Consider the following 22233-nt stretch of genomic DNA (forward strand, 5'->3'; position numbering starts at 1 on the left):
TTATTCAAGATTTGTGATAACTCTAGATTTCGCAAAAAGAAAAAAAAAAACTATTTCATTTGCTTTTTCGGCATAGCAGAAAGTTGGGGTAAATACCAGATGACCTTAAAAGTACGTCCCATTTTGTAAAACGTAGCTGCTTTTCCCCTTCGAGCAATCGGAGATGACGTATTTGGTAGGTGTGTGTGCTCTTGTCTGAAAGCTTATTTAGTGGCAGGTCTGCTATCGTAGAGGACACGTTGCATTTAGTCGTGAGAGTTGAGATATTCAGTGTGAACTATGACTGTATCAAACACACCGATTAGGGCTTGTTTACTTCACTGAAGGTACTGAAGCAGTAAAATAAGGTACTGCTTTGCTCAGCGTTTGCAGAGGCTACAGTTTGTGGTTTGAAACCTTTTCGACTGGTGATGAGAACTTCGAAGATAAACCGCAACCTGGGAGACCAAAATCACTCAATATGGTTTAGCTGAACGCAGCTACTGAAGAGGATTCGAGCCAGACATGTCAGGAACTTACCCCATCATTTTGGGGTAAGTGATGAAATCATTCGTTTACGTTTACATGAGCTTGGACAATCGTGGAAGATGAGCAAGTGGGTCTCACATGAGCTGACTGCCACGAACAGACTCCAGCGGCTGCACATTTGCTCATCCTTACTGACGAGGGACAAAAATTGTCCAATTTTGGTCCATATTGTGACGTGTGATGAAAAGTGGGTGAAGTATGATAACAAGAAGCGCTCGTATAATTGGTTGCTACCCAATGCCTCTGTCTGTTAAACATTCATCAGCGCAAAGTAATGCTGTGTGAATGATATAGTACTACTGGGATAGTGCATTTTCAATTTTTGGGAAGTGGAAGACCATCACAAAAGACGTTCCGCCTACCAAACTCACTCAGAAACAGCCAGCACTCCTGATCAGAAAGGGATTCTGTACCACAAAGATAATCAAAACCTTACACAGCAAGGATGGCCCTGGAAGTGACCTCGTCACGGGTGGGAACTTTCCCTCACCTTCCTTATTCCCCAGACGTCACTACATCAGATATCTTTCTGGCCAAGGAAAACCTGTATCTTTCTGGACCTTACATGCTCAATCGGCAGTTGAAAACTCGAAAAGAAGTTGAAAACGTAGTGGCATAGTTTTTTGTCATAGCATACAATTTCTACAAAAATGGCATCTATGGACTTGGTGTAGATGGGAGTAAGTTGTAGAAGCGGATGGACGCTATTTTCCTGTATAAATATTGTGTAAACCCCTTGTATGCGCTTGTTTTCTTTACAATGCTCAAACGACACGAAAGTTTTCGGTTATCTTGTACAAATAATCATTACATCCAGTTATTTTAATAAAAATACCATCCTTGAAAAAAAACGTTTTTTTTACAGATGTTTTATGGTAAAGCTACAAATATTTTGGCTTTGCTACTGGCAACGCTGTACTAAAGATGATTCACTAATTTCTCATCTCCCTGTAACTAATCATAGTTTCTTATTAGAAACTTAGACCTACGATTCAGATCAGTCGTTCAAATATTAATTTACTTTATAGCAACGTAAAAGATCGTTGAATCTTATTTTTTAAATATGCTTACTGGGATCTATTGATGTACTGGGAGATTGGTTTTTCATAATGACAAGTTCCGTATTTGTCGTGCGCATAGATACACTCCATTCACACATGCAAACACACATAGACATTGCGAATGTACAAGTTTCAGAAATGTCAAGGAAGTGGCATCTTTTGTTATTAAATTGAGGATATAATTCTCTATAAAACTTTAGAAACGAGTTGAAAATTATAAATCGTATTATGTGTATGTGAGCATGAATAGAATTTATTCAGGAAAAACGTGAACCATAGCGGCATGTAAACTATTTGCGGGAGTCGCACTAATTTCAATGGTGTTGAGTTAGGTGGTGCGGCCATGTTGACTTGTAGCAGAAAACAGTGAAGAATTTTTCTGGATTTCTGTAATTACAGGATGCCCAAATGTAAAGCAAAAACAAGATTTATACCGGCTACGTTTGCTTGGTCTTTGTTATTGGGCACTACAACTTTGTTTTTCTATTATCCGTAAGTATATCTGTCATAGTGGGTGTCTCTCCTCTTTGATGAATCTTGTGATTGAGTATTTGGAAATAGCCAGTGAAAATTTGTATAGGAAAGAGTGAGCTTTCTCTTGTACTCCTAATACTATGTAAGGCTTACTTTATATTTAGTTGAATACGATTATATGTATACTTCTGGTTTTCGAAATTTAAAGATCCTGTCTACTTCAAGAGTTTGGACGCGCTTTGGAAGTTGATGTGAATGAAATCCGTGTTGAGATGATACGTTGATTTATCTGAGCATGGGAATAAAACTACAGGTGTGAATGTAGCGTCTTACGTAATTTCGAGATACAGTCTGCAATAATCTTAAAATTATTGAGTTATAATGTAACCTGCAATCATTAACTACGATATTTCATTGTCGTAATTGATTTTAAGAGGATCGCTTGCCAAGTGTTTTGGTACTTACATTTTTACTCCAATAAATAAGCAGCCGTGTATTGACTCTGAAATCAAAGAACTGGAATTTGATAGTATTCGAAAACGTTAACGTGTATACCATTTCGCTATGCAAGAAAAAATACGTGCAGGTTTACTTTTGACGTACCAATCAAATTGTTCGAAAAAGTGTAATTGTTTCACTGATTTCCTTCTTGTCCCCTAAAAGATTTGCGGTGGGCGACGTGAAAATATCGCATTTGGCATAAATAAAATTGAAGGGGGCTACCAGAAATAAATGTTGGAAAATTGCGATTCTTTTATAATTTGCGTATAAATACAGCTTCCGAATGTTACATAAAAATTACAGTGCAAAAAACTCAAACCAATCTATGCTAAGTGGCCACTAAGAGCGCCACGTTACCGAATCAAGGCAGTGCGAAGTTGATAGGTCCGCGCGGTAACACGAGAATGCACAAGGAAGCAGGCGCGTCGGTGATAGTGGGCACACAAGCGAGGGTGGTGCAAAGGAGTTGGTTTTGGCATTGATACGAGTTTCAGGAGCACTTTTTCATGGTACAATCCGCGGCAAAAAACCTGCAACATGAACATATAAGTTTATTGTGAAATGAAGAAGTCTTTTGCTCCAAAATAAGTGTGCACGGGAAGAGGCCGAGGTTTATCCTGGCGTGATTCGTTCCACTTAGACGTTATGTTCATTCCCAGTGCTGTTAGGCGTAGTTTCACAATAAACTTACATCCTCATGTTGCAGGTTTTTTGCCGCGGATTGTACCATACTGGTAGCGCTCCCAGTGTGAACATAAAATATAGCCTCTGTACTCTGCACTGCTACTACAAAACTTCACCCGAATTTGAGAAATATAATAATGTTCTTTTGTTTATTACTATGTGGTAGTACGATCAATGTAAATGTGAAGTGTAAATTGCATATTGTATTAAGAGTTATAGCTTAACTTTTAGTAATAGTTTCAGGTCTTAACTGTCAGTTAGTAATAGAAGTTTTTTTTCATTTCAATAATTTTTACAATTTAAATACTATTCTTGACGAAGTCTATTGCAACTTTATTATCTGATGACTAATAAAGTATTATATTCTATTCAATTCACCACCGGTGAAAGATAGCATCTGGATAGGATCTTTGATATGTACTCATTCATTTTATCCGTCGTAAAGCATTTGTAATGGTTTTAGACGGGATGTTTGTAGAATGCTGGTTCCGCATATATATGTGAATGTGGCTTCTTTTCTTTATTAAAGCTTAATATTCAAATCATAGTAATGCCAGGTGAGCGAGAGCAAATGAGAAGGGGCAAGGTTCTAGATTACTGGTCCCCCTTCCCTGAATGCGGGTCGCTGATATAGATGACCAGAAGAAAATAATACACTTTTTCGAATCTTCCGGGTCATCTATACTACTGACCCGCAAGCCCCCCCTTTCCCCCCATCCCAACGACAACAACACAATTTTGTATAAAACTATATAGCAGGAAAACCTTCGACTAATTCAAAAAACCTAAAGTATTATTATTTTACAAAAAGGTAAATACTTCTTCAAAGCATAGGGGAGGGACAAGCCCCCCTAACCCCTCCCCCCGACAATAAGTATTTCTACATACGTAAGGCGCAAAACTCTCTAACCCAAAAACTAACATATTCTTATTTGGAAAACGTAATGACTTGTCGAAACGGTTAATATAATTTATAATAAATAGTGTTCATAGCAGCTAAAGAAACATCATCATAGTAAGCATAAGGAAAAAGGAGCATGTGTCAGATAAGCAAATACTTCTATTTATGAAAAATACAGGGAGGCCAGCGATCTGGAAGGTTTAGAAGCCATTTTGATTTCTATCTTTGACTCGATGGGGTTGCGGACCAGTGTTCTAGAACCTTGCAATTTTACAATAGTACCCGTATACTTGTAAACCTGAAATACAGCTGTATTGCTTTGTGTTTAATTCTGTCACCTGCAGAAATTTGTTTCTTATATTATGCCTTTTCATGCAAAATTTTCAATTTTACCTCTAACTCCAAAATGTGATGCGCCTTAACTACACCAAAAATTGAGTTATATTTAGATGTGGGGGCAAAAGTAAGTAAAAGACAGGTTTACAGAAGTAGGTTGATGTTACAAGAGAATAATTGATTCGTGTGTAATTTGAGAGATAAATGGAATAAAAATACACTATGAAAGTGAAATATATGAAAGGCTGTAGGGACTATTAGTAGTTAGCTGAAGCGTATGTAAAAGTATATGAATACAGTGATAACCTTACCTGAAGTGAACCAAAATGAAACATATGCCGAAAAATTATCCGGATGAATTCTAATTGCAAAATTTTGAAATTTTACAGTGCAGTGAACAGAAATAATAATAAGCGTGCTATCCTATTTTATGGGTACTTAGTGAAATTGATTATTTATTTATTACCTTATTAATTGTTTCTTAGGGCGTGCAGATAAATTTGTGGATTCAGATTACTTATGGACGACTTATGCTCTAGGGTGTATGTCCAGATTATGAGGGGGAAATGACTAGACTGCAGAAATTACTAACCAGCTTCTATTAGGTTTCCACAAAGGAGAGAGAGATGTCCTGTGGGGGTATGTATGTCCACAGGAAGCAGGCGCCTCAGCAACGGAAGGTATCAGCATAAACGAGAATAATGAGAAAATTCTTCATATGGCATCAAAACAATGTCTTGCGTGTGGGACAGCGTGGAAACACTTGCATGATTACACATGATCGCTTCAGACATACTCTTCAGGTAGCAATTGACTTCATCATTGCTTCCGTATGGGTAATGCGTGGTTAATTATACACTTTGCATCATGTATTTTTACCTTATTGCTTATGTCAGAGGAAAGATCAGCATATATTTTTATGACTTATATATTCCTCTTTTAAAATCAGAATGGAAATTACTTAGATTAAATTTTACAATAGTATGTGCTCGTAAATTCGGTTTCTTTATAGTTTGTAACAGCTTTGGATGACACTACTGTACCCACATACACAATTTGTGAATGTTCCTATTATTTCGGACACAGAAATTTTATAGTGGACCGATAATTTGTATTTGTACGTATGTATTGAACCATTCTGTCTCAGATCAACAGAGGGTTTCAAATTAACCCTTACAGATTCTAGTGAGATATAATATTCTGACAGTTATCATCAGCGTATAGAGCAAGCGGTAAGTTCAGGTTGGTTTGTGGACTGGTTTTGAAATTGTATGCCTTCAAAGTTATGAAAATTTATCAAAAATTGCGTGAGTGGCGTTTGCCCGATTAACATTTGTGGCTGACCTTAACTATCAGCCCGCAAATGCCAATCGAGTAAGCATGACGCCGTTTCTGATAAGTTTTGAGAAATCTGGGACAATGTAACTTTCAAACCAGCTCATATTTCGGCCTGAAATATCACTCACTAGTACCAAGACTTATCAAATTTCATAAAAATCTGGAAAGGTAGAGTAGAACTTCTTTGAAACCTGTGTTGATTCGACATGGAATGGTTCAGTAGGTATAGGCAGATTATTTTTGGAACAGCTATGACTTCCGGAGCGAAGCCAGTCAGCGAGCCGGAATTATAGGAGGGGGAATTCTGTCACGTGATGAGTTGCGCACAGTGTAAACACTGTGGCCAGTATGTGTGAGCTGTTAGCCACTTACTTTCGCGCTGTTGTAGAAACGTCGTGCTGTCCGAATCGATTCAGAAGTGCACGTACGAATGTTCACAGCTGTTACGACAATACCTACACAAGATATTTCCTTGAAAAGTAAATTTGTGAATTGATTTGGAATTTTAACTTCCCTTTCGTGCAACGATGATTTATGAGACGTTGAACTATAGCCTAGCGTAGAATCCGATACACATAACGTCCCACCAGGAATAGGATACAGACCTTGTGCGTGTACATCCACAAAGGTGCTTACTGAAAGCGTACACGGGTGCAAGTATTGTGTACTGTTCGAAACTGTAGATATATTTTACCGACTTTCTTGATGTCCTATTGTAAGTTATTTGAGTTCTAAACTATGCTATGCATAAGTATCGGAAGTCTCCTATATTATGCATAAGTTCGGTCTGTGGACATGCGACTAAACCACGACAAGAGATTTCAAAAAGTGCTTTTTTTCTTAATCGATAACGTGTCCCAGATATAGCACATTACCCGCTTCTCCGTTAACCCTCTATTCAAATCGGAATTAACCATTTCCGGTTTCAGCTTCTTTCGCTGTAGAATGAAAACAGTAATATATAGGGTACTGTTTTTAGCAAACTATAAAGCGTCTCAAGACAATAAATCAAGACTATACGCAACAAGCCACCGAGACCAAAAGTGGCTGAAATATACTATACTTCAGATTTCAATACTAATTTCCATAGAGCAAAAGCGGTAGAAAATTTCAAGAAGCAATCTATTCAGATCCCAAGAGTAGGTTCAGTTTCCTCTACCCTCTATTGAGGCCGGAAGTGGTAAAAAACGACTATTTCCGGGTTCGTTTTTCTGCGTAAAGTGAAAACAGGGATTTTAGAAGAGGTTTTCCTTGCAAGCTGTTCAGCGTCTCAGGACGACATACCCCACCAACCTCGGAATTAACAAAACTGGAAGTGGTTGAAAATTACTAGTACTTGGTATTTCAATAATGATTTCCATAGAGCAAAAAGAGGAAAAAGATATCGAAAAACAGTTTTCTTGTACCCAATAATAGTTAATCTCCATTAACCCTGGCCTTAACTCAGCCCGGAAGTAGTAGTGATCGATTTTCCAGTTTCAGCGTTGGTCGGGGATGGCATTTGGTCCAGATCTATCGACGGCTCCGGAGCCGGTACTGTGACATGGCACACAACAACTCTGCACTTGAGTGACGTCATGCTGTTCGCGATTTGGTTCCCATCTGACCGTGATTCAGGAGGCAGAAAAGTGAACTTATCAGCGTTGCCAACTGAAATAAATATTCACCATGAATCTAGAAATTTGAGGTATTATTCATAACTCGTACGTTGTACCTTTTCATCTATGTATATCTAGATCATTACTATTAATAATAGACGTTGACATTCCACAAATAAAAATGAAATGTCAAATATTTTTTCATCTATGTGTATGCGTACATAAAGGAAACACTCACCTACATTTCTTCTATTCTGGATAAGTCGCCGTCAGTATTCGCTTCTGAATCACTGTTGCTATCACTATCGACACCACCGAGACTGATAACGACCCTCTCAGAAATTTCATCCATAATTTCTTCTGGTTCCCAATACTGAGTTTCAATTTGCTTCACGTGATTACAAACTGATATCCATTCGTTCCTCCCAATTTACCCGAACCTAATTTGAACATCATTAATTTTGAAAGTTGTGTTTCGTGATGAAACCCATCCTTTCACCAGAGACCATATTTTTTCAATTGGATTCAGTTCCGGGTGGAAGGGGGGTAAACGAAGCACAGAGTGTCCATGGCGTTTGAAAATTTCGTCAATTGCAAACTTTTTAAATCTAGATTTATGTGTTTGGATTAAACTATACAGTTCCGGCTTCAGCATATTACAATCAAAAGAAATGTTTTTCTCTGTCAGCCACTGCATCATTTGTTGCTTAGTCGAATCAGAGGTAGGTGCTTTTTCCAAAATAACGTTATGATAGGATGCATTATCACAAACCACGACAGAATTGTGAGGGAGATTTGGTATTAATTTATCTGTAACCCACTTTTCATAATTCTCTTGATTTATTTGATTGTGGTAGTCACCTGTAGACTGACTTGCTTTCCACATTAATAATACATTGGGTACAAACCCATTTTCCCCTCCTGCATGAATTATAATTAACCTCTGACCCCGAGAGACTGGTGCTAATAGACCGTGAAAGCTGTCGTCGGTCCAAGATTTATTCGAAACGTGAGATGATAATACGTATGATTCGTCTACATAAACTATATTTCGCGCTTGGTTTCGATATTCTATTCCTTTATACGTTTCAAGTAGGGAATTCTTTTTCCCGAATTTCTTGAGATTCGACAAGTACGGTTCTGTTTGTTTTAGTCTTTTTCCACAGAAACCCAAGATCTTTTAGAATTTTTCTAAGGCTTGTGCACCCACCCTGAAAACCTATTGATTCTGAAAACTTTTTCCTCAGTGTCGAAACAGTAGGAACTCTGTGTTTAGTTTTATAAAAGTCGTAAATTGTTCTCCGAATAACATCACTATTAAACTCATCTACCCCAACCATAGGTTTCTGACAACGTCGGATTTTATTCGGAGTTTCAAAACAAGTTTTCTTAGCTTCAACTGTCTGCCCTTCCTTTTTGATATTTTTGATCGTCCGTAACAATACCCCTACAGCCTTTGCTGTTCTTTCTAAAACTTTTCCAACAGGAATTGTGAAGGCACCTTCTCGAGCTTCCATCTCCATAAATTTGATTACATTCCAAATCACCTCTCTAGCCTGTGAATGGATCTTTTTGTGCTTCACTCTGGAGTTTATAACATTCATAGTCACGTTAATTCACACACCGAGACACCTACAAACTATTACACTAGCCTATCCACAATATACTGAACCGGAATACGATAATAATACCCTCGTAACAACAAACACTTTATTTTCAACCTACCAGCATACACGAAACCTAGCCAAAGAACAAACCTCGACAAGCATCGGAAATATCTCATTTCGAGGGGTGAGTGAGCCATGTCTCTTGTTTTAGACCCTAAGCGAATGGAATGCTACGATTGCCAAAATGTACCACGTGTTATGTTGACCAACAGATGTGTAGGAGTTTTTTTTTTTTCTCAGTATTACTTAGCATTGTGTTATAGTGGTGTATATAAATCTGAATTTTTGTGTTTTGTAGAACTAAAATACTATGTGTATCTATTCTTTTGTGCCGGCACGTTCAGGTGTTTGATACATTCAGTTATTCTTAATTTTAATAATTGATTTCAAATTCTCTTATACTTTGGTTAATTAACGCTATGATATGGAAGATAAAAGATCTTTTTTTTTTAAAAAAAAAAATCTTGAGCAGTACTACGATCAGAAGTCTTAAGTAGGGAAATGATATATAATGTCAGAGCTTACTTTAAGAAAGAGCAAATGATGGTCTATTGTTATCAATTGTACCAATTGAAAAAATAGTGGAAAGGATGTGTGATGCTTTGCAAAGAGGCAAACATTCAGTAATAAACAAACTAGGTTTTTTAATAAACGTTTTAGGATCTAGTACTGAGAAGTTTGGGTAGTCGCGGTTGGCAACATATCTTGCGCATGCGTAGTACCAACCATTTCGTCTCGTTTTCATCTCACTCACTCGGGAAGTAACGGTTTCAAAGTGCAGAGTTAGCTTGCGCCGTGTCTAACTTACAGTGAGCCGTTGCAAACAACCTCATTTATGCGTATACCCACTGTCGCTGATGCGTCTGCTTCCACGGGCGCACAGCTCGGGCTCCTTTGCCCTGACTCGGTTACATAGCATTCGTACTTAGTGGCCACCTAACACAAGTTGGTTCGTGTTTTATGTATTGCAGTTTTCATGCAATAAGCCCACACTATATTTATACTAATTCATAGTTACAAACAACAAAGTGTAATTACTACCAAGTGATTTTGGGGAGAAACTAAATAATGCCCTAAAAACGGTGATAGATGGAGAGGAGCTGCTTTTTGGAATCGATTCAGTGGCTCAAGAGAACGTCCTGTCTTTAGCTGCAAAATCTACGAGAAACTGGGGTGGTTCAAATTTGCTAATACTCCTGGTTTCAGTGCTTATTTTTGTAAAACAAAAGCAATAGGAGATAGCCAGTAGTGGCTTTCGAGTGGCGAGTAGTGGCGATGTGGATTCAGCGTCCGAGGAACGGGTTCTCTTTGATGTTATTCCTTTATTCTAATAATTGTAGATGTTCGGATTTAAGTTTCAGTATTGAATTCGCATACTTTGAAGTCTGCCGTAGTTTCATACTGTGAAACGAAATTCACTTGTTATGTTTATATATATCTTCACTGTACTGTCAGTGATTAAAGAAGGTGTCTTTTGTCTAATTTTTTTCTGCATTAAATGTAAATACGCTCTTCAGACCGAAGCTAGAACAATGAAGTTAATGTTGAATAAGTGACGTTAAGAACTGGTCTGCTGTTAATATTGTTCGTTTTAAGGATTCGCCATTTTCAGTTATTCCTTCACCCCAGTTAAAACAAGTGAACAAATCAGGTTGTGTATGCTACAGAAGGTGAATTGTATCGTACGAGTAATATTGACACAATTTCGACTTGACTTGTATTTAATCTTGAATAACAGAAGTAATACAAAATTGCATGTTCCAAGTTAAATAGTGATATTTTGAACTTAAGGAACCGGTCAGTAGTGATTTGAATTGACCGAAAGTGAAGTTTTAAACGTAAAATTGGCACATTTATTGAATCTACGCAAGAAAGTAAAATATTGTTTCAGATTTGTTTTTTTAATGTTTCATCTGTTCTCACATTGATATTTGAGAATACAATGGAAAATTAGAGTAATACACGCTACGTGATTGCTAACTGTTGTTGTAGGCTATGTGGCTTAAATATGAAGAGCCTTAGCTCATCACGAATTTTAGTAATTTCCTCATGTTAGACTACTAGTACATGGGTGTTAAAAGTAAATTTAATGGTTTCTCCGATCCAATAGAATCTTTCTCAGAGAAAAAGAGAATCGTACTTCTCAAAATATTTTCTCCTTGAAAAACTTGTTTATATATAGGGGTGTTTCAAAACAACACAGACAACGTTTGGGAGATGATTCCTGACACCAAGATAAGGCATAAAGTACGGGTGCAGAAATGCTTCCTTTCGGAGTGATAGGCTGCCGAAAACGTGAAAAAGCGAACTTTGGCTAGGGGCATATAACTTGAAGTACTCACCAACTATACCTCTATAAACATTGTTGCAGAAGTACCGCAGGATTCTGAAACATGGATATTTTGATAGGACACATACTAGTTCGTAGACTCGACTACGGTAGGTCCCATAGTTTAGAAGCTGTAAAGTTAATTTTTTCATGTTTTCGGCAGCCTATATATAACTCCGAATGGAAGCATTTGTGCACCCAGGTTGGTCCATACTTTTTGTGTTATCTTGGTGCCAGGAATCACTTCCCAAGCGTTGTCAATGTTGTTTCGAAACACCCTATATATATATATATATATATATATATATATGGGTGATTCTACGAAAAAGGGAAATTTTCACTTGGAAAATTTTTGTTCCGTTGATGGTCGCCTATTTCAATAAAAATATCACATGCACTTACTACTACTAAGTACATGTTAATTAGGTGTTCAGCAGAGCTGAATCGTTATTGGTGTAGTAAATAAAAAATAATAAACTTTTCAGCACCCACGGAGTTGAGACCATAGGTTACGGAGTTGAGATTAGTTAACACGGAGTTGAAAATTGCTGTGGAGTTGAGAAACGTGATACATCTGGGTGATAAGTTTTGGTTTATAAGTGATTAAGCTTATAATTTACATAAAAATTGAAATAATTTTCCAATAGTTTTTGTAAGTTAGAATTATTCTCCTTATGTTGAATAAAATTCTAACAAACTAGATGACACGTAATTTGTTATACAAAAATACTCCAGAAAATACTGCAAGCATATGAAAATATATCTAATGAAGGTTCCAAAATTGAGTATATATATATATATATATATATATATATATATATATATATATATATATATATATATATATATATATATATATATATGAATATGTGACGTAAATAAGAAAAAAAGAAATACACATACACTTATCGAATATCAGGGTGTCTACTGGTCATGAAAGTCATGAAAAAGTCATATATTTTGCTTAGTGGTCATGAAAGTCATGAAAAAGTCCTTTATTTACCCAACTGGTCATGAAAATCTGAAATCTCAGAGTATATTTTTATACTTCATACTTTTATACCTCATACTGCATGTACTGAAACAGTTGTATCAGGTCAGTAATTGTGAGGACTTCCCCCACCATTTAGTGCTGGCTAACTGGTACTTTACTGTCTTCCTAGCTGCTCCCCATTTCATCTTCTAGTCTCTGTAATATAGTAACAACTTTTTACTGTCCAACTTTCTGATCTGCTATTTCTTTACTTCTAAGAAATGTAAATTGTGTATTTTTGGGCCTTTAGACTTATGCAAATAATATTATTCGTTTGAGTTTGCAGATTTTAAATTTGATGATCTATTTTTTTTTAAACGAATTTCTTTTATAATTTGTTTTGTCTTTGGGCAGTTCTCTCAGTGCTTAATTTTAGACAAATTTCTGCTAGATGGATAATTATACTCAGAATTAAAACTTCAAATACAGTATAGAGTGATTAACTGGTAAGAGCAGGGCCGTATTTAGGTAAGTGCTATTCTGTGCTCGAGCACAAGGCGGCAGAATTTTAGATTCTTTCTTTAAGGTTCACAATAAGTGATATTTAAGACTAGCAACCCGCATAGTTCCGATGCACCACTGATGGTAGGGGTTTATTATTACTAATGGTAAATTTTTATCGCCACGGTCATGAAAATTTGAACAAAAAGGTCATGAAAAGTCATGAAAAAGTCATGAATTTACTTTCTGGTATTCCAGTAGACACCCTGAATATTGAAAAATTATTGCGCTTTCAATATGTTGACTATCATATGGAGAGGACAAACTTTTTACATAAGCTTACGAAACAGACGAAGTAGTCACTAAACCTGTCTATTGTCTACTTCATTTGTTTTTTGAGCTTATGTAAACCGTTTGTCTTCTCTGTGTGATCAAGTCCACACGTCGAAAGTGCAATACTTTTTCAACATTTGGTAAGTGTATTTGTACCGTATATTTGGTATATATACAAGGTGTTTCAAAACAATACACACATCGTTTGGGAGCTGATTTCTGACACCAAGATAAGACGAAAAGTATAGACAACTGGGTGCACAAATGCTTCCTTTCGGAGTTATAGGCTGCCGAAAACATGAAAAAAATGAACTTTAAAGGTCCATAGCTCCAAAACTATGAGATCTGCCGTAGTCGGGTCACGACTTCACTTAGGAACTAATATGTGCACTATCCAAAAATATGTTTCAGAATCCTGAGGTACTCACGAAGCAATTTTTATAGAGGGAGTTTGGTTACGGGCGTATAATCTGAAGTACTCACCAACTACTACTATAAAAGTTGTTGTGGAAGTACCGCAAGATTCTGAAACATGGTTATTTGGATAGCGCACATACTAATTCCTAAGTGAAGTCTGACCCGACTACGGTAGGTCCCATAGTTTTATGCGATGGACCTTTACCTTCAAAGTTATTTTTTTTTCATGTTTTCAGCAGCCTATAACTGCGAAAGGAAGCATTTGTGCACCCAGATTGGTCTATACTTTTTATCTTATCTTGGTGTAGGAATCACCTCCCAAACGTTGTCGGTATTGTTTGAAACGCCCTGTATAATGCACACTAAATGACAGTGTAAGGCATTCATCATTTCTGTTTTCTTTGGATAATTCGATGTTCTTTGTTAAGTAGCCCTCATTTTCCACTCCAATGAAGGAAATGTCTTGAGGAAACAGGGAAGGGCTGTTCTAGTCTACACAGAATGACAACTGCCAACGCTTTTTAAACGTCAGGTTTAGTAGGCCAGGAGAAATTCCTCCCGATCCACGTCATAAAATTGACTGTTCGCATATTGCCCTCAGACTGTTCGACAATCTCTGAAAAGAAAACAATTAGTTGATCATAAGATTCAGACGTCAATAGGTTAAAAACAGATACCATCCATCTTGACTTGACTGAAGTTTTACCTCCGGCTACCTGACAGCCCCAAATCTGAACTGTCGCGAAACACTCCTTAAATGGGCTAGGACCCTCCAGCCGTCTTTGAGTGTGAATGACACGTGGTCAGCGTGTCGGCTCCTACGACCGTTGCGATGGTCTGCGCGATCAGGTTTCAGTACATCCCTACTCAAATGAGTTGTTTAATTGCCTTACTATGCGAAGTAAACACCATTAATTTTTGAGCTTCCACCGGGAAACAAACCCAGAACCACGCACGAAAGGCGAGCATACCAGTCACTAGACCATAAACGAGCTTTATTTCTATCAATATATTGAAAGAACAAATATTTGGAAGAGCATGAGCATAACAAACACTACAGGATTATCAACTCCGTGACTTGTCTCAACACCGTGGATTCCTTAGTTTTCAGATGGACATGGAGTTGAGAAAATCGAATATAATTTATTTTTACCGGCCCACTTTTTAACCAGTACATGTGAGTAATTGTGTACGAATTTTCTACGTTAAGGCGTAGGTTCCTCAAGGGAAAGAAGGTATATACCATACAAATACATTCAGTAATAAATACCATGGTGTTGAGAATCAATTAATATACGCACCTGCTTTCCACACACAAAAATATTTTTCCTATAGCTTTTAACACATGCACACAACTTTTTCTGTTCTTCAGTCAAACATGTCTGCCTTGTCTTCTTGTGGGTGTTGCCAATGTGGACGACCATGCTATCTGTTGAGAGCAATGATAATTTTTTCTATTGCCATGGAGTTGAGACGAAATAGAGGTGACAGAAACGAAGCATAGTCAAGCTTTCCAAAATAATCGTTATAAAGATTTACTTTCCACAAAACCGAAACATTGAAGTGTTCTCTTCCATTTAATTACCATTAAATGATGTTTGATTTGCGACTTCAGTTGTAATTTATTGATTAAAATCAGTCAACTGTAGTCTGTGACAGCCCACGGTGTTGAGAAATTGGGTAATAATTAATTTTTTACGTATGTTTCGTGTTATATTTGCAAACTGTTATACATGGCATACCTACTTTGTGACGGTTACTACCAAACAAAATAAAAATGAGGTGATTCTTTCTAGTAGTAGTTTGAAGAAATGCCCGTGACAGAAAATTTCCCTTTTTCGTGGAATCACCCATATATATATATATATATATATATATATATATATATATATATATATATATATATATATATATATATATATATGGTGGATTCCAAATGCAGACAGGCAGGGGGTGTCAAGATGATGTCACAAATATTCATCATACTGAAATATAATGTTCTAGATACAAAATTATGAGACCCATATTTTTTTGTTTCGGAGAAAAAAATGTTGAGCCGACTTAGGCTGCTTCAAAGTTCGAGGGCCATTTTGTCATAAGTTTTGGCGCCAAAAAATATAAATGCCTGTTTCTCAGGAACTATGAAAGATATTTTAGTCGGGTTTTTTGTATTTGAAAGGTAATGGAAAGTCCTTTCAAATACATGTACAACAAACTTCATGTGCAGCGTTTGGGATGTGCTATTAATGAAAATACAGAAAAATAGCCCCCTTTTGGAGCCCCAAAATCTCGAAAAGTCCACCCTCAAAAATTATGTAATTTGCAGGACAGTTACAGCAATACCTCACGTTGAACATATATAAATTACAGGGGGTGTATATTCCTGGTTTCAGTTTTACAAACGATTTGCATGAGCACATTTACAAGCTGAAACGTAAACAGAATCACAATTTGTCAGCACGCGATTGCAGCAGATTGTTAATGGATAAACAATACCCGAAGTGTAAATTCAAACCAAACAAAACGTAAAGAACAGCATTATATAGATTATAAGAACCCATAACGAAAAAACAGTCGTAGATGCTTATGTAACATGCTAGTTGGTGGAAAAATAATTGTGGTTTCTTGGTGAATGTGGCGAATGTCCCAGGAGTTCTGGAATCACGTTAGAATCTTTTGGATTACCTGATGAAGAGGACAGTGAAGACATATCGTTTGCAATCTGGGAGATGGGGACCTAATCAAAAAGACAGTTCCAGTAGGTATGTTCATTCGCGACATTGCTAAATGGACAGTCAAAGCTATTCCACACTTGCATGTGAAATACATTCAAAGAAAAGCAGTGACAGAAGGAAAAAAAAACAGACCAAAGAGAGACAGTCAACACGTAGTGCTTCACGTTGATTTCGCTGAAAACTGGGCAGTTCTCCTACAAAATGACATTCAAAGCTACCACTGGAAAAACGACCCATGACTCTGCGCATGCTCTTCTGGCTATTAAGAAAATCATTAGTTGCATTACTGAGAATGGAAGTGCAATTGCAGCACTAAAGGTTATATCAGATGGAGCTGCAAGTTACTTTAAAAATCGTTACAAACTCCATGAACTTGGAACATTCAACATTCCAATCAGGAAATGGATTTTCACAGCCACTGGGCATGGAAAATCAGCATGTTACGGTGTTGGCGGTACAGTTAAGCACCTTGGTACACGACACAATTTATCAACTGGGCATATGAAGTGCATTCAGACTGCAGCAGAATTTCAGACTGTTGTTCAGACATATACATCAGGTATTACACTGCTCTACATTCCATTTGCAGACATTCAAACATTCCGTGACGAAAAACACATAGAGTGGGAACATGTTCCGCCAGTGAAAATGATTTTAAAAAAGTCATGTATGGCATGCAGAGGGAACTGACAATGATGTGGTTTCCGTTGCAAGAACTGCCCATCATGAGAAACAACAGGTGAAAATTACAATTGGCAAGAGCACTCGTGTTGTGCGGCACTGTTGACTTCGCGACATAAAGGTGGGAACGTTTCTGGCTATTATTTATGACAACTGCTGGTGGGTTGCAAAAGCAAATGCAATTTACTTCGAGACACAGGAAGTGCATGTAAATTTTATGCTTCCACATGGACCCGCAAAGGGCTATAAATTTCCTGATACGAGGATCACTACGAAAGTTTGGAGATGTGAAATAACTTACATACTTAAAATCAATTTAACACGTACATTTCTCAAAGTATTCACCATTATACTGTACACACTTTTGCATCCTGAAAACTACTTTTGGAAGCAGTGTTGCCAGTCTTTTTCTTCAAGTGTTGAAAGTTCATTCTCGTAAGCCAGTACAGCTTCTTCAGGGCTGCAAAATCTCTTGCCACGCGTGCGATCTTTGATCTTAGAGAACAGAAAAAATCACACGGGGCCAGGTCAGGGCTATACGGCGGATGAGCCATAAGTTTGACCTCCGTAGATTTTAAAAACTGAATTGTGATGTTGGCCGTGTGTGCGGACGCATTGTCATTGTGAAGCAGGATCCCACGCAATCCAGTTCTTGGACGCCGTTCCCGAAGCTTCTGGAACACTTTTGTTAGGCAAACAGTGGTGTACCACTGAGTAGTAACAGTCCTTTGTTCTTCAAGTAAAACAGTTGCAACATGGCCAGATTTGGAGAAGAAAGTTGCGACCATCTTCTTCCCCACACTTCGCCGTCGCTTCACTTTCGTGGGTGGATTTTCGTCTGGAAAGATCCAAACTGTAAACTGGCGTTTATTTTCAGGGGCCAATTAATAGATCCAAGTCTCATCACCAGTAACAATGTCAGAGACGCGTCGAGAATTGCCTCCATCAAATATTGCAAGCATTTCTTCACACCATTCCACACGCATGCGCTTCTGCTGTTCAGTCAAAGTGTGAGGCACCCAACGAGATGAAACCTTTCTGAGCCGAAGATGATCATGAAGAATTTTTGTTACTGATGGCGATCCCATGTTCACTGTAGATTCAATGTCTTTGAAAGCTGTTCGAGGATTTTCTCGAATCATTTGTTCCACAGCGGCAATGTGTTCATCTGACACAGCTGTTGCCGGACGTCCAGCTCACTCTTCATCTTTAAGCGATGCCCGGCCTCTTCTGAATTCACCAAACCACCGAAAAATTGGAGCACGGGAAGCAGCAAGTTCCCCAAATGCCCCCTGTAAATGGTCAAGGCTTTGTGTTCCACTTTTGAAACCGTAAAGGATCAATGCCCGAAAATGTTCCCTTTCGAGCTCCATTCTAGACAGCCGATTATTGCTCACATCAACAAACAAGTGAAGGAGATACGGCCACGCCGATAAGCGAGGCGAGTTGAAACTTGCTTCGCTTCTTCGCTCTGGATACCACTACCGAATGCAATTGTTGGAATTCAAATACTGTGCCACAACAATGCGTATCTCAAAACTTTCGTAGTGACCCTTGTAGAATTCAGCAACATGAACATCAGTGCGTCATACCTTTGCGAAATATTCTGCAAGTTCTTTCTCCACCACATCCTCTTGGACAATCTGAAAGACTTCATGCTATCCGTGATACTGAAACACCCAGTGTAGAGGAAGCTTTCATGCACAGAACACACACATGAAATACCGATACTGCTAGTTCATATTGTCTATCTTGCACATCAAATGTGAGGATCACGTTTTCAGCTTGTAAATTTGCTTACGCAGATCATTTTTAAAATTGAAACCAGGAATATACACCCTCTGTAATTTATATATGTTCAACGTGAGGTATTGCTGTAACTGTCCTGCAAATTACATAATTTTTGATGGTGGCCTTTTCGAGATTTTGGGGCTCCAAAAGGGGGTTATTTTTCTGTATTTTCATTAATAGCACATCCCAAACGCTGCATATGAGGTTTGTTGTACATGCATTTGAAAGGCCTTTCCATTACATTTCAAATACAAAAAACCCGACTAAAATATCTTTCATAGTTCCTGAGAAACAGGCATTTATATTTTTTGGCGCCAAAACTTATGACAAAATGGCCCTCGAACTTTGAAGCAGCCTAAGTCGGCTCAACATTTTTTTTCTCCGAAACAAAAAAATATGGGTCTCATAATTTTGTATCTAGAACATTATATTACAGTATAATGGATATCTGTGACATCACTCTGACAGATTTTCTAAAATCTGCCTGAATTGAGATGGACAGGGCCATATATATATATATATATATATATATATATATATATATATATATATATATATATATAATAACTGTAGTTTGAATTATAAACACTGAGTGTAAAACTTTATCAATCTTGTGCTTGAAAAATGGAATGAATTTTGGATATTCATAATTCATTAGTTTTAATAGGTTGTTGAGTTTCAATGCAGAAATCTGTGAGGTTACGCAACAAAAGAAAGTGTCAGAGATTACTGAGACTGGTGAGTGAGTTACAAAAATACTATATAAGACTTCATACAGGACGTCACGTGTTTACCCCTTGGAAAGATAGGCACTGTATTATTATTGTTAAAAACAATATAATAACTAAATCCTGGTTGTTGTGTAAATGCTTAAATTATCGGCTTTCCTAAAAAGAAAATCGAAGTCAATTTTTTGAAATGAAGGATATGATCCTGTTTCGGGATTTATGCAAGGAAAGGAATTTTCGTTTCCAACCTTTTTCCAAATTGATGTCTTTGCCCTTGAATGAACTTCGAAATTTTACCATTACGTTTTCACAGTCATTTTGAGGGGAATTAAGTGTTTTAGAAAAGAGAGTGGCACAAAAATTCCTTGTTTTCTTTTATACATTCCAAATCAGGATCGAAAAGCACCGCTTTCCATTTAAAGAAGTTTGGGTTTAGGATAAGACATTTAATTTGATTTTTTTTTTTTTAATTTTCCTTACTTAAAATATTCCCCTTCTCTTTCTTAAAATGCTAACGATAATTGGAGTTAAAGGAATTTTGCTATGTGTGTGAACTTACGAAATTATTTTTTAAACTTTGGTGAATTGTTTTGACCGGATATTGCTTTTTGGTTGACTGTTGGGAATCCTGATTTTGCATTCATTATATGCGATTGTCTTAGGTTTTGTGTAACAAGGATATGTATTTTTCAACTCGATATATTTACAAGTACGCGAGTAATTGTTATTCGACTTTGTTCCTGCGAGAAATTGATTAATTCGGCTTTCCTTGTTTTCGTTTTCTACAGATGTCAGCATTACCTGGTCAATCACCCATGGATTCCAGCATACCAAGCCGTAATCACATTATTTGTACTAGCGAATTTTACTTTAGCTACTTTCATGGATCCAGGGATCATACCAAAAGGTGAGTTTTGATTATATTATTATAAGATAGGAATATATCCTTCCTTCCTTTCGTTCCAATAAATTTTTGGATAAATTGAAGCAGGCTTCCGAGTCACCAGAAACCGTGAGTGAATTATATGTGGTATGTTATATCTTGAAATTCAGGATAAGCAGGATTTTGAGAAAATTCAGGATAAGCAGGATTTTAAATATAGAATCGGAGGCAGTTCCAGTGTGTGATCTTTTTAAAAATAGCTTTTCTGAATCTACTCAATCTACTGTAGGTTATTTTACAAGACATTCGCTGTACTAGTTTGTTTTGTGCTACAACATATGTATTGTTTACTACCAGAACTTTCCTCCGTGTAACAGTTAAAATACAGAAAGTGAATGTGTGCAAGGAAAAATAGGCAAGTACAAAGCATCTGATCAAAATTAAGTTTTTTTGAACTAGTTACCTCCTTCAAATAGCGGACCCTCAGCGTGCGGAAAAGGTATGGCTGAGACTGCAACTTCATTTACCATTCATTGATCGCTCTGTCATCTTCATGTCTTTGACCTGTCATCTTAGTTGTGAATATTACTGCTTGGCTCGCGGGTAGTTGGATCCTGAGAAATTGATGATCGGTTGATGTTTTCCTTTTGTAGGGATGGACGTTCATTCATCCTGACTTGTTTATGTATGACTGCAGTGCTTTTCTTTGTTGGGTACAGAAAAGACCGAATATTTTCTAAAATATTAAAAATAAATAATAAAAAAAAAAGAGAGAGAATGATACATATAACCTTCAAAATTCAACACCAAGTTTTCAATAATACTCTTTTCGTTATTGATGGCAGTATTTTCGTTCATTTACTCTATTCGTATTCCTTTGTGAGCATGTTTCAGGGTCATTTGTTTTTTCGACTGAAATGGTTGTTTGGTCGAACTCCCGTTTCCCTTTATCCACAGTCATCGTATGGTGAAGGTGTGTCTACAGGATTGTTAGACGACTAGCATTAGCTCTTGTAGACGCTTGGGTGCGGTATTGCGGTACCTACACTGAATTTTCGCATCTAATTTATACAATAAACTCGCATTTAGGGTAAGAAATCTTTACTTCGAATCCGGGCTCCACTCTTCTAAAAGGTCCAAATCAGACATAAGGAAGATCAATTCTCAACCGAGTGAAAAGAACATCGAAAAGGTATCATTCCTCTGTAATCCGATATCTTGTAATTAGAAAAATATCATTGTACTGTTAATATAGACTAACCATTCAAGTACTATTAAGGTCTTGTTCACTTTTGTAGGGCGGCGCGGTGGCTCAGTGGTAGAGCGTTCACCTCTGGTGCTTGGGGTCCCGGGTTCGATCCCAGCCCCCGCCAAGTTAACTTTGTGGTGGACAAACACCGTGCTCGTGGGTTTTCTCGGGGCACTCCCGTTTCCTCCCACTTTCTTCATTCCACCATTTCACTCATCTGTCATTATCACCGTCTCCTTTAGCCTAACCGGCATAACCGTGGGACGTAAAACTCAAAGATTTCATTTCATTTCATTTCACTTTTGTAATTAGCAAAGTAATAACATTACAAAGACCGACAGGGATAGATATCAGGAAGTTGAGAAATGGAATCCTGTTGATAAAAACGGTCAGCGAATGAAGAGGAGCAGAGAGGCTGCTTTAATCAGACAGCATTGGACCACTTCGTGTTTCAGTAGAATTGCACTGCGTAGTGACCGTAAGTCGGGATGTCATTTCATGCTGAGATCTCCTAAACATCACCAA

General features: G+C 37.4%; 1 protein-coding gene across 1 annotated transcript in view; it reads left to right on the top strand.

Annotated features, from left to right (window-relative positions):
* The first annotated feature begins 1501 nt into the window (after positions 1 to 1501).
* Zdhhc8 (zinc finger DHHC-type containing 8) overlaps positions 1502 to 22233 on the top strand; it is a 116579-nt gene continuing 95847 nt past the window's right edge. Inside the window, exons 1-2 of the mRNA XM_081771493.1 lie at positions 1502 to 2081; positions 20365 to 20483. Of these exons, the coding sequence (XP_081627619.1) occupies positions 1990 to 2081; positions 20365 to 20483 (211 nt within the window). The 5' untranslated portion in view covers positions 1502 to 1989. The remainder of the gene's footprint in view (positions 2082 to 20364; positions 20484 to 22233) is intronic.

The sequence above is a fragment of the Thermobia domestica genome, chromosome 9, assembly GCF_964235325.1.
Source record: "Thermobia domestica chromosome 9, izTheDome1.hap1.1, whole genome shotgun sequence".
NCBI classification, from domain to species: domain Eukaryota; kingdom Metazoa; phylum Arthropoda; class Insecta; order Zygentoma; family Lepismatidae; genus Thermobia; species Thermobia domestica.